A 12,196-nucleotide genomic window follows, 5' to 3' on the forward strand; every position below is an offset into this window, starting at 1 on the left:
CACTAAGCAGATTCAGAAGGGTGTAGGCTGCAGTACGTACTGGGAGATGAAGCAGCTTGCACAGGATAGAGTAGCATGGAGAGCTGCATCAAACCAGTCTCAGGACTGAAGACCACAACAAAAACAAATGCTGTGTGCAACATGACTGAAGACAATTTCAGCAAAGCTCAAAAACAGGTTGGATTCTATCAGTATCAAGTAATCCTCAAAAATATTTCACTGAAGAAATGTAAAATCCGTACACAACAAAAGAAAACTTTGACAAATTCATACAAGCCAGAAACAGAGCAACAAACAACTGTTTTGGTGTTCCAAGATTAGCTGAAACCAATAAAAGAGGATGATTCACTAAGCTCTTCCATGAAAAAAAAATTCACCTGTTTCTTTAGTTGCATTGGAGATGTAACAGCCATTCGTTTTAGAGGATCTAAGAATAGTTAACGTTGCTAAGTAGTTCACAAGCAATCTGTTCGTGAGCAAGCAGTCAATGATCGGGAAAAACATTCAAAACTGCGCAACATTTTTAACGTGACAATGTCAACTGTAAGACGGCATATAAAACAATCAATTATTTGATGGAGAAAAATATTGAATTAATGGCTGATTGCCTATATGCATCAGATACATTCTCAACAACTTTCTCTCTTTGCCTCTCAAACAAAAGATGTGTGAACAGTGAACTACTGTCTTGAGGGACCAACATCAGAATGGAAGAAATGTCTGTAGTATTGGTCCAAATATATGCAAAAGTTCTGAGAAACAATACAATAATTTGTAAAAAACATATATGCAAAAGTTCTGAGAAACAATACAATAATTTGTAAAAAACATCTTTCTTTGGTTTCATAAAACTTAAATTGGTGGCCCTTGTAATAATGTGTAATGTTGCAAGACACATTCAAAAACCCATGGTGCAAAATAATTCATTTGACGGCCTACATTCATAATTTTTTTGCTGTAATTATCTCTTCTCTTCAAAACTTTGACACCACCACAACAATGATAATTAATTTCTTGTCATATGCATATTTAAAATGGTGTCATCTTGCTTTCAGCTGTTAGTGTTTTATTTTACAATTGCAATTTTGGCATTACGCCTTTTTCAGCCCCCTATGAACATAACACAATGTAATGAGAACAATGAAAAATGGGATTAACAGTTTGTGCAACCAGTTTTGTAGTTCTTTGACATTCATATACTTACAAGATTTTGACATGCAGGTTTACATTAAGTACAGATAAAAATGCAACATGCACATCAAAGAACAACTAGTGAGCAAAATTAGTCAATGTTCCATTTCACATATTGAAATTTTAAGTGACCTGTAAATATCATGTCAAACTGACACATCTGCAAAGGTGCAATATAATACGTTCGGGTATATGTCTAAAACAACTGAGAAAATTTTTATTTCTGAGGTCTGTTTGTTGATTGAACATGTACCGTGGTTGTTCTTCCAATGCGCTATAAAATTCAATTTTTTCTAGAGCATCCAATAATCTGCCTTTCTCTGCCCTATGTAGTACCTTTAAAGATTCCTCAAGCTGCTGGTTTTATGACCGTAGTTTCGTACATGTGCACTAAAAGAAGATTTACAATTCTCACTTATGTTAGTGTGCCCTCTAAATCTGGTGGAGAAACATCTACCTGTTCACCCAACATAGAAATTTTCACATTTGATTTTATAAATCCATGAGGATGTAGATGGTTTTGTTTTGTCGGTGGTGTGTCAAACTATTCTCCCTACTTTGTCGTTTGTGCAGAATCCAATTTCTACATTAGTTTTACAAAAATTATCATGTATTCTGTCCAATATGGTACCATAATAATGTAAAGTAATATATTTCTTTTTTCTGTTTCTGTTTATACTGTTAATGTTATTCACTATCTACACTCCTGGAAATGGAAAAAAGAACACATTGACACCGGTGTGTCAGACCCACCATACTTGCTCCGGACACTGCGAGAGGGCTGTACAAGCAATGATCACACGCACGGCACAGCGGACACACCAGGAACCGCGGTGTTGGCCGTCGAATGGCGCTAGCTGCGCAGCATTTGTGCACCGCCGCCGTCAGTGTCAGCCAGTTTGCCGTGGCATACGGAGCTCCATCGCAGTCTTTAACACTGGTAGCATGCCGCGACAGCGTGGACGTGAACCGTATGTGCAGTTGACGGACTTTGAGCGAGGGCGTATAGTGGGCATGCGGGAGGCCGGGTGGACGTAGTGCCGAATTGCTCAACACGTGGCGCGTGAGGTCTCCACAGTACATCGATGTTGTCGCCAGTGGTCGGCGGAAGGTGCACGTGCCCGTCGACCTGGGACCGGACCGCAGCGACGGACGGATGCACGCCAAGACCGTAGGATCCTACGCAGTGCCGTAGGGGACCGCACCGCCACTTCCCAGCAAATTAGGGACACTGTTGCTCCTGGGGTATCGGCGAGGACCATTCGCAACCGTCTCCATGAAGCTGGGCTACGATCCCGCCCACCGTTAGGCCGTCTTCGCTCACGCCCCAACATCGTGCAGCCCGCCTCCAGTGGTGTCGCGACAGGCGTGAATGGAGGGACGAATGGAGACGTGTCGTCTTCAGCGATGAGAGTCGCTTCTGCCTTGGTGCCAATGATGGTCGTATGCGTGTTTGGCGCCGTGCAGGTGAGCGCCACAATCAGGACTGCATACGACCGAGGCACACAGAGCCAACACCCGGCATCATGGTGTGGGGAGCGATCTCCTACACTGGTCGTACACCACTGGTGATCGTCGAGGGGACACTGAATAGTGCACGGTACATCCAAACCGTCATCGAACCCATCATTCTACCATTCCTAGACCGGCAAGGGATCTTGCTGTTCCAACAGGACAATGCACGTCCGCATGTATCCCGTGCCACCCAACGTGCTCTAGAAGGTGTAAGTCAACTACCCTGGCCAGCAAGATCTCCAGATCTGTCCCCTATTGTGCATGTTTGGGACTGGATGAAGCGCCGTCTCACGCGGTCTGCAAGTCCAGCACGAACGCTGGTCCAACTGAGGCACCAGGTGGAAATGGCATGGCAAGCTGTTCCACAAGACTACATCCAGCATCTCTACGATCGTCTCCATGGGAGAATAGCAGCCTGCATTGCTGCGAAAGGTGGATATACACTGTACTAGTGCCGACACTGTGCATGCTCTGTTGCCTGTGTCTATGTGCCTGTGGTTCTGTCAGTGTGATCATGTGATGTATCTGACCCCAGGAATGTGTCAATAAAGTTTCCCCTTCCTGGGACAATGAATTCACGGTGTTCTTATTTCAATTTCCAGGAGTGTATATTGTTGCATCTGTTATGCAATCTTCTTGTATACATTTTGTCCACCGCAGGCGCGATTCGTAGTTAAAGGTTCTGAGGAGTCACCCCATGGTGTATATTGAAATAAATTTCTCACCAACTTAAAGAATTTATATTATCAGAATGCATTTTCCGTATTTCCCACACAGATTTAAATTATGGCAGTCAACGTTTTTGGGACTTCTGATGCATGATGTTTTTCGAACAGGTGTTAGCTAGCCTTAAAACTGGCCCCCCTTGAAATGCCACCCAGGTCTATGTAGAGAAGGTCTGGAAGCATGGCTTCTCGGAGTATAGCTCTCATGGGCATCCTGAAGGATCTGGCGTTTCAGCCAAAGGAAGTCCTACCAACCTGCAAATAATTTTCACATCCCACTCCTTAAGTTAAAAGGACACAAACAGAGTTCCCAACATTTTCCCTATCTCTTTATACCTCTGTTATGCTTTGATGTGCCATTAACCCTCAGGTGCACTGTTTTTTCATAACACGAGTGTGCGTGTGGCATACTTTGTACACAGGTAAAGAATAGCGTCTTTATGTTACCAGATTAGACGTGAATGAGCAAAATGACTGTTTAATCTTGGTTTAAATAAACAGCAATAAGACAAACTTAAATAACATGAGCTGAAGCACTGCTTAGTTAAGCAATAATGAAATAAACTATCATATCATTCCCTTACAACAGACAGATGTTACCCCATAGTAATAACCCACTCATAGCACTAAACAGCAAGCCAACTGCTTATTCAATTACTAATTATCTCGTAGACAACTGCCTCATTATAGGATTGTGTTACTAGCCCTTAATATGGGTAATTTTCTTCCACAGAAAGTAATTTTTGCTCACCTAGCTCGCTGTTTATTTTACATTACTGCTGCTTACTTGGATCTATAACAATACAAATTATCACTCTTTTAGATGAAGCTATAAGAAAGGAATAGGTATGGGCTTGCAATTGTGAAACAACACTGGAACTGTGCGAAACAATTTTTAGTATTATTGTTCTGACAGTTTTTGTTTCTGCAATTGCCTATTCCATCCATTATTGGAATAAGTTCACAAATGTCTCGTCAGAGTGCACCTGAGTATGGTTATATGAGTATCACCACCTAGTGAGTTTCACAAAATGTATCTTGCTACTTTATTTTCCTTGCTTGCTGACTGTGTTTTCAGATTATGTGCCTTATTAGTAAGCTCCTTTTTGTGAGTGTATTGTGCACGAGTTTAGCGAATTTTACTTTTTAGGGAATAACTTCAACATACCAAGAGTTCAAAAACAACACAATGTGAATTCAATGTGCAATTTATCAAGTAAAAATTTGGAACATATGGTTAGGATGAAAACGAAGGAACTTTGAGCACCCAGACCCAATCTCAGCATTAGTTATGAACAAAAACAGAGGAAATCCGAGCAAGGGTATACATGCAGTTTTAACACAGCACTGTACAATGCTGCTGAGTGGTTGTGAAGTGAAAAACACATTTTTTTCTGTTTCACCTATCTTGTGACACGTATTAGTCAGAGTGCTTGGACTGAAAATAGCTTTACAAACTTAAAAAATGTTCACACAAAGGTGAAAAAAAACACAATTCCAGAGAAAAATATTTAAATGGTTTTATTCAATTTTCAATGGGAAAGCTGCCATTATGTGCCAAACAGATAATGCTTAACACCTTAATGTAAAGACTTATAATAAAAATATATCAAAAAACTGTTATATATTGATTGAACAGATAACTGCATTAAATTCTGTGGCAAATTTGAGCTAGCCTTAAGGGGCCATGACAAAACAGGAAATTCTCTACAAACTCTGGAGTTTTTCGAGATTAGTTAGCCAGATTTCAGAACGGAACAGTGCGTTTAGGCAGCACATTGAAAAATCAGAAAATGGGGTTTCCTTAGGCCTGTCAAAAACAATTCAAAATGAACTGCTGGAATGAGTTACGCCTTAATCTCATCAGGAGAGAATTGTCGAAGAAAAATTTCTATGCACTCAGATCGACAAAACAACTGTCTGTGCAAATTTGTCACAACTGGTCACAATGTTTGAACTATGCAGCTGTTCTCAGTCAGCTAGAGAAAATGAATGTAAATGAAACACCTCAAAAACTGATAGCTCGGTGTTATGACGGTGCTCCTGTTATAAGTGGCCACAAAAGTGAAGTTCAAATCAGAATTAAAGAAATTATGAAAATACTCGCTTTATTCACAGTTATCCATATTAAATAAATTTAATTACTGAATGTTGTGTGTTATGCAACAAGCAGGTACAGATATTCTTCAGCAATGTGGAAGGAATTTTTACCTTTTTCCCAGAGTCTCCTAAACGCACAGCCATTCTTGACGAGAGTGTGAAGAAACCTATTCCTCATTCAATCACATGGAATTTCAAATCATGGAATGTAACCACTAAAAGCAAATGCCAAAAGGAAATTGTTGTGTGTATGGAAAAAAAATTATGGTGATACTAATGATCACAGGATGATACACAACGTTATGGGACTGAAGTCTTTCCTGAAGATGCAGATCTCCTCTTCTGGATACATTTTCTGATAAAGTCATGCCTCACTGTGGCACTCTGTTCAGTAGACTACTCCAAAGGAATAACGATGCAGTGAAAACTGTTTAATACATATCTCACTTTGCAGCTTCTCTCCAGAATGTTAGGGCCTCATCGTAAATTAACAATCACTGAGAACAGACAGAACTGACTGCAAAATTGGGGCATTTCACTGAATCAAGAGAGGTGCATGCACGAGACATCTGTTACCACATCGCAACTCAGATCAGTGAGAGACTAAATTTTAATGATAACTTGTCAACTGCACCACTGTTTGAACAGTCATCATTTTTTAAACTTAAAGTTGTTTCCTACAGAAAGAACTGAAAGCAGTTATCAATCTGATTAAACCAGAGTCTTCACACTTACATCATGAACTGAATGTGTTGTACAGTGGAAAGGATTTTATGAAAGTGTCAGGTGCTTTAACCTTGCTGAACTTACTTTATGCAAATAATACGGGAAAAGCTTTTCCTGGAAGTGTCAAACTTCTGCAGATACTATTAATCTTCCCAATCATGACAGGACATGCAGATCGCTGCTTTTCTACATTAAAGTGAGTGAAAACATTCATAAGTAATACAACGAATGAGGACAATCTTTATATGCTTAAGATGTGTTCTCAAAAAAACTACTGAATCAGCCAAATTTCTATAAAATGGCCATACACCATTTTGCGGTCTATAAGCGGAGAGGAGCTGATTTCATCATCTATAAACAAATGAATTAAGGGAATCAAAAGTGCATTAATAATTTTCTGACACTTCAGCATGTGAAACCATACTACAAATGACATGTTTTGGGCACATCTTTAATGTCCTGTATCACTTAAATCTGTATTTACATAACACACAAGTATACATATGATAAATGTGGTACATGTAAATTAACAAGGCAGTTGCATATGTCAGATGATCACAGCACAATATCCATGACACCATGGAAACATCACTGTTTTGTTATGCAAACTCAAACGCCATGGTGTGGATGCACAAAACATTAAACATCTGAAGTACAGAAATGAAACCATCAAAGGCAAAGCAGGCAATAATTCTAATATACTCCTCATTAAATCTCTCTCCAAAATGCATCTTTTAGTATGATTTGTTGCGGTAAACTGTCGGAAAATGTCACATTGCGGGATAAATGAGCTACCTCTAGATATAAGCTTGGAGTTAGCTACTGATGTTATTTAGTGGTCGATTATGAAACAGAACGGAGATACAATATGTAAACATATGGCTGGAGTGTGATATTGGGAGAATAGTCTGACACACCACTCACAAAACAGAACCATTTACACAGTGAGGGATTTATTAAATCTAATGTTGGTCAAACAGGCTGACGTTTCTCCACCAGAATGAGAGAGCACACAAACCTAATAAAGAGCTGTAAATCTTCATTTAGTGCACATCTACGAAACTACAATCATAAAACCAAGGAATATTTGACGGTAATACAGAGGGTAGTGAAAGGCAGATTACTAAGCATTCTACAAGAAATTGAACTTTATAGCACCTTCGAAGAACAACCACGTTACACACTCAATGAACAAACAGTCCTCGGAAATAAAAATTTTCTCAGTTGTTTTAGACATTTACTCTAATGTATTATGAGTGCACGCTTTCAGATGAGTCAATCTGTAGTGCTATATATAATCTACTCAAAACTGCAGTACATGAAATGGAATACTGACTATAGTCTGATTAAAACTACTTGACAGTTGATGTCTATCTCTTGCTCCTTCAATGTTGCTACATTGGCTGCTGGCAACTGCTCAATCATTAGTGACACAGAAACAAAATTGTCACATCACAAAATAATGCTGTTAATGTATAACACGAAGTACTGTTGGAAGTGGCTGGCGCACCGTATAACGGAAATGCAAGATGCTCTGTCGGCAACCCATTTTTAGGTGGCCAATGACTGAAATACGGCAAATGACGCACTTTGCAGCCCTGAATTTAAACTCGTCTTAACCACAACCTTGTGGTGTGCAATGTATCCACGAAATGGCTGTCAGCAATCTGCAGCAGAACTACAATCACAATTGCTTTGTTCACAGCAATTGAAGCAAACCTCTACAAGAAAACTCAAGGCGTAAAAATTTTTGTCTCCGTGGTAAAAGCAAACTTTAATTTCTTGCTGTCATTGGTTACCTAATACTATCCTTGAACTTGCTACACAAGCTGCAGCATTACCAACCGATGAGCACTCCTGGTTGGCACCTGGTTGCTGATTATGGATGACACAGATAGATTCTAAACGAAAAAAAGAATGACGACAAGAAAAATAACAGCAAAGTAAAAAGTCAATACAATGGTGAAAATGATAGGCAAAAAGTATAAGCAATGAAAGAAACAAAAATATTTAAACCAATTAAATGAATAAAAATAGTAATTAAAGTATTTTGATTAGATTTGGAAACAAAAAATTTCAGAAGGCCAGACCCAGGATCAGGCTTCCAAACACATCAAGGAAGAAAGCCAGACAAGGAACTGGAAGTGAACTGACCAATAATTGCTGTTGGAGGAAACCAGCTCCAATGCGTGAAGTGTCAACTATCATTTCAATTAATTTTTTTCAGACTATAGTACTACTGACAAATTTTTCTTTGATGTTCATATTACATTGTTATTTCTGCTTAATGTAAAGCTATTAATCAAAATCTTGTTCATATACGAATATCAACATACTACAAAATTGGTTGTACATACTATTAAACCCACTTTATGTTGTTCTCATTACATTGTATTATGTTTATAGAAGCCTGACAATGGCATAATACCACAATTGGAACAGTGCTAAAATTGCAATCATACAATAAATCACAAACAGCTGAAAGCACAATATCATCATTTAAGCAACGATAATGGCACATGATGTTATATTTGGCTTGTGTAACATGTTCAAGTCGTTTACTTCCAGTAACTTAAATTCATTAAATCACAATTTTATATGAAATAAAGGATACAACAATTGTTCCCTTTGGAACTGGAGTCATTTTGGCTCCTGGAGATGTAAGTCCCGGACACATAATGTTAGCACCACTAAGGACAAATCGAATAGCTCCCTTATCAACCTGCTCCCATGGCAACAGGAATGGATCTGTAACAAAGAAACGATCATACATCATGATGTGTGCTAGGTGCCTGACAAAACTGATGGATGAGTAACGCACACATAAATCAAGCTGGCATAGCCAACAATGAAAGGTAAAATCTTATGAGTTTCGTCAGAACTACTTGCTGGTTCTTATTTATCTGATGTCTCACATCAGTTAAAAAAAACACAAAATCCCAGAAACCTGTAACTTATAAGAAAGTATCTTAAACTACTCTAATGTAAAAAATGAAGAATCTCCTTATAATCAAGTGCTAATAAACAAAAAAGTATGATAATTTCAAACTAAGACAGAAAGCGATATTACACTGTCTAAACTATAACAACAACAACAACAACAACAACCAGTTATACATGAAACTATAGCATTTCAAACAATGGAAAATCCAGGATGGAATGTAACAATACCAGAGAAGGGAAGTTGCTACTCACTATATAGCGGAGATGCTGAGTCGCGACAGGCACAACAAAAACAACTCCCAAATTCAACCATGCAGGACTAGTTAAAGACCTTCTCTCTTTCTCCCAGTCCCTACAGTGGAAACACTTTTTCGCCACCAACCTGACCAATCAGATTCAACCTAAGACCAATATTGAACCTTGCCTACTCAGTTCATTCCTCCATCCACCTGTGATCCACCCCCACTGCCTCCAAACCACCACCTGTTAACTTTCCAGAATTTCTTAACCTCTAACTTTGTCTCAACATCATTCCCCAAATCACTCAACATGCAAACTAACCTTACATCCGCAGAAAGAACCGCAGTCCACCATCTAAAAACTGATCCTGACCTTATAATCCTACCTGCTGACAAAGGCTCCACCACCATTGTTTAGAACCGTAAGGATTATGTGGCAGAAGGGCTCCATCAGCTGTCAGATACTTACAGTAATCCAGCAGAATCTCCAGTCACTACTGAAATCCTTAGGCCCATCCCAGAACCTCTCCCCAGAGTCCATCTCTCTACTGACCCCTACCACTCCTGCACTCCCACCCTCTACATGTTGCCTAAAGTCCATAAACCCAACCACCCAGGACGCCCCATTGTGGCCGGTTACTGTGCCCCCACTGAGGGAGAGAAGGAAACATAGTAGGTGAATATGGATTGGGGGACAGAAATGAAAGAGGAAGCCGCCTGGTAGAATTTTGCACAGAGCACAACATAATCATAACTAACACTTGGTTTAAGAATCATGAAAGAAGGTTGTATACATGGAAGAACCCTGGAGATACTAAAAGGTATCAGATAGATTATATAATGGTAAGACAGAGATTTAGGAACCAGGTTTTAAATTGTAAGACATTTCCAGGGGCAGATGTGGACTCTGACCACAATCTATTGGTTATGACCTGTAGATTAAAACTGAAGAAACTGCAAAAAGGTGGGAATTTAAGGAGATGGGACCTGGATAAACTAAAAGAACCAGAGGTTGTACAGAGATTCAGGGAGAGCATAAGGGAGCAATTGACAGGAATGGGGGAAATAAATACAGTAGAAGAAGAATGGGTAGCTTTGAGGGATGAAGTAGTGAAGGCAGCAGAGGACCAAGTAGGTAGAAAGATGAGGGCTAGTAGAAATCCTTGGGTAACAGAAGAAATATTGAATTTAATTGATGAAAGGAGAAAATATAAAAATGCAGTAAGTGAAACAGGCAAAAAGGAATACAAACGTCTCAAAAATGAGATCGACAGGAAGTGCAAAATGGCTAAGCAGGGATGGCTAGAGGACAAATGTAAGGATGTAGAGGCCTATCTCACTAGGGGTAAGATAGATACCGCCTACAGGAAAATTAAAGAGACCTTTGGAGATAAGAGAACGACTTGTATGAATATCAAGAGCTCAGATGGAAACCCAGTTCTAAGCAAAGAAGGGAAAGCAGAAAGGTGGAAGGAGTATATAGAGGGTCTATACAAGGGCGATGTACTTGAGGACAATATTATGGAAATGGAAGAGGATGTAGATGAAGATGAAATGGGAGATATGATACTGCATGAAGAGTTTGACAGAGCACTGAAAGACCTGAGTCGAAACAAGGCCCCCGGAGCAGACAATATTCCATTGGAACTACTGACGGCCGTGGGAGAGCCAGTCCTGACAAAACTCTACCATCTGGTGAGCAAGATGTATGAAACAGGCGAAATACCCTCAGACTTCAAGAAGAATATAATAATTCCAATCCCAAAGAAAGCAGGTGTTGACAGATGTGAGAATTACCGAACAATCAGCTTAATAAGTCACAGCTGCAAAATACTAACACGAATTCTTTACAGACGAATGGAAAAACTAGTAGAAGCCAACCTCGGGGAAGATCAGTTTGGATTCCGTAGAAACACTGGAACACGTGAGGCAATACTGACCTTACGACTTATCTTAGAAGAAAGATTAAGGAAAGGCAAACCTACGTTTCTAGCATTTGTAGACTTAGAGAAAGCTTTTGACAATGTTGACTGGAATACTCTCTTTCAAATTCTAAAGGTGGCAGGGGTAAAATACAGGGAGCGAAAGGCTATTTACAATTTGTACAGAAACCAGATGGCAGTTATAAGAGTCGAGGGACATGAAAGGGAAGCAGTGGTTGGGAAGGGAGTAAGACAGGGTTGTAGCCTCTCCCCGATGTTGTTCAATCTGTATATAGAGCAAGCAGTAAAGGAAACAAAAGAAAAATTCGGAGTAGGTATTAAAATTCATGGAGAAGAAATAAAAACTTTGAGGTTCGCCGATGACACTGTAATTCTGTCAGAGACAGCAAAGGACTTGGAAGAGCAGTTGAATGGAATGGACAGTGTCTTGAAAGGAGGATATAAGATGAACATCAACAAAAGCAAAACAAGGATAATGGAATGTAGTCTAATTAAGTCGGGTGATGCTGAGGGAATTAGATTAGGAAATGAGGCACTTAAAGTAGTAAAGGAGTTTTGCTATTTGGGGAGCAAAATAACTGATGATGGTCGAAGTAGAGAGGATATAAAATGTAGGCTGGCAATGGCAAGGAAAGCGTTTCTGAAGAAGAGAAATTTGTTAACATCGAGTATAGATTTAAGTGTCAGGAAGTCATTTCTGAAAGTATTCGTATGGAGTGTAGCCATGTATGGAAGTGAAACATGGACGATAAACAGTTTGGACAAGAAGAGAATAGAAGCTTTCGAAATGTGGTGCTACAGAAGAATGCTGAAG

General features: G+C 39.5%; 1 protein-coding gene across 1 annotated transcript in view; it reads right to left on the minus strand.

Moving 5' to 3' along the window:
• LOC126412187 (malignant T-cell-amplified sequence 1 homolog) overlaps window positions 1-12,196 on the minus strand; it is a 79,366-nt gene that overhangs the window by 22,751 nt on the left and 44,419 nt on the right. Inside the window, exon 4 of the mRNA XM_050081667.1 lies at window positions 8,872-9,005. Within this exon, the coding sequence (XP_049937624.1) occupies window positions 8,872-9,005 (134 nt within the window). The remainder of the gene's footprint in view (window positions 1-8,871; window positions 9,006-12,196) is intronic.

The sequence above is a fragment of the Schistocerca serialis genome, chromosome 7 (genome assembly GCF_023864345.2).
Source record: "Schistocerca serialis cubense isolate TAMUIC-IGC-003099 chromosome 7, iqSchSeri2.2, whole genome shotgun sequence".
NCBI lineage: Eukaryota > Metazoa > Arthropoda > Insecta > Orthoptera > Acrididae > Schistocerca > Schistocerca serialis.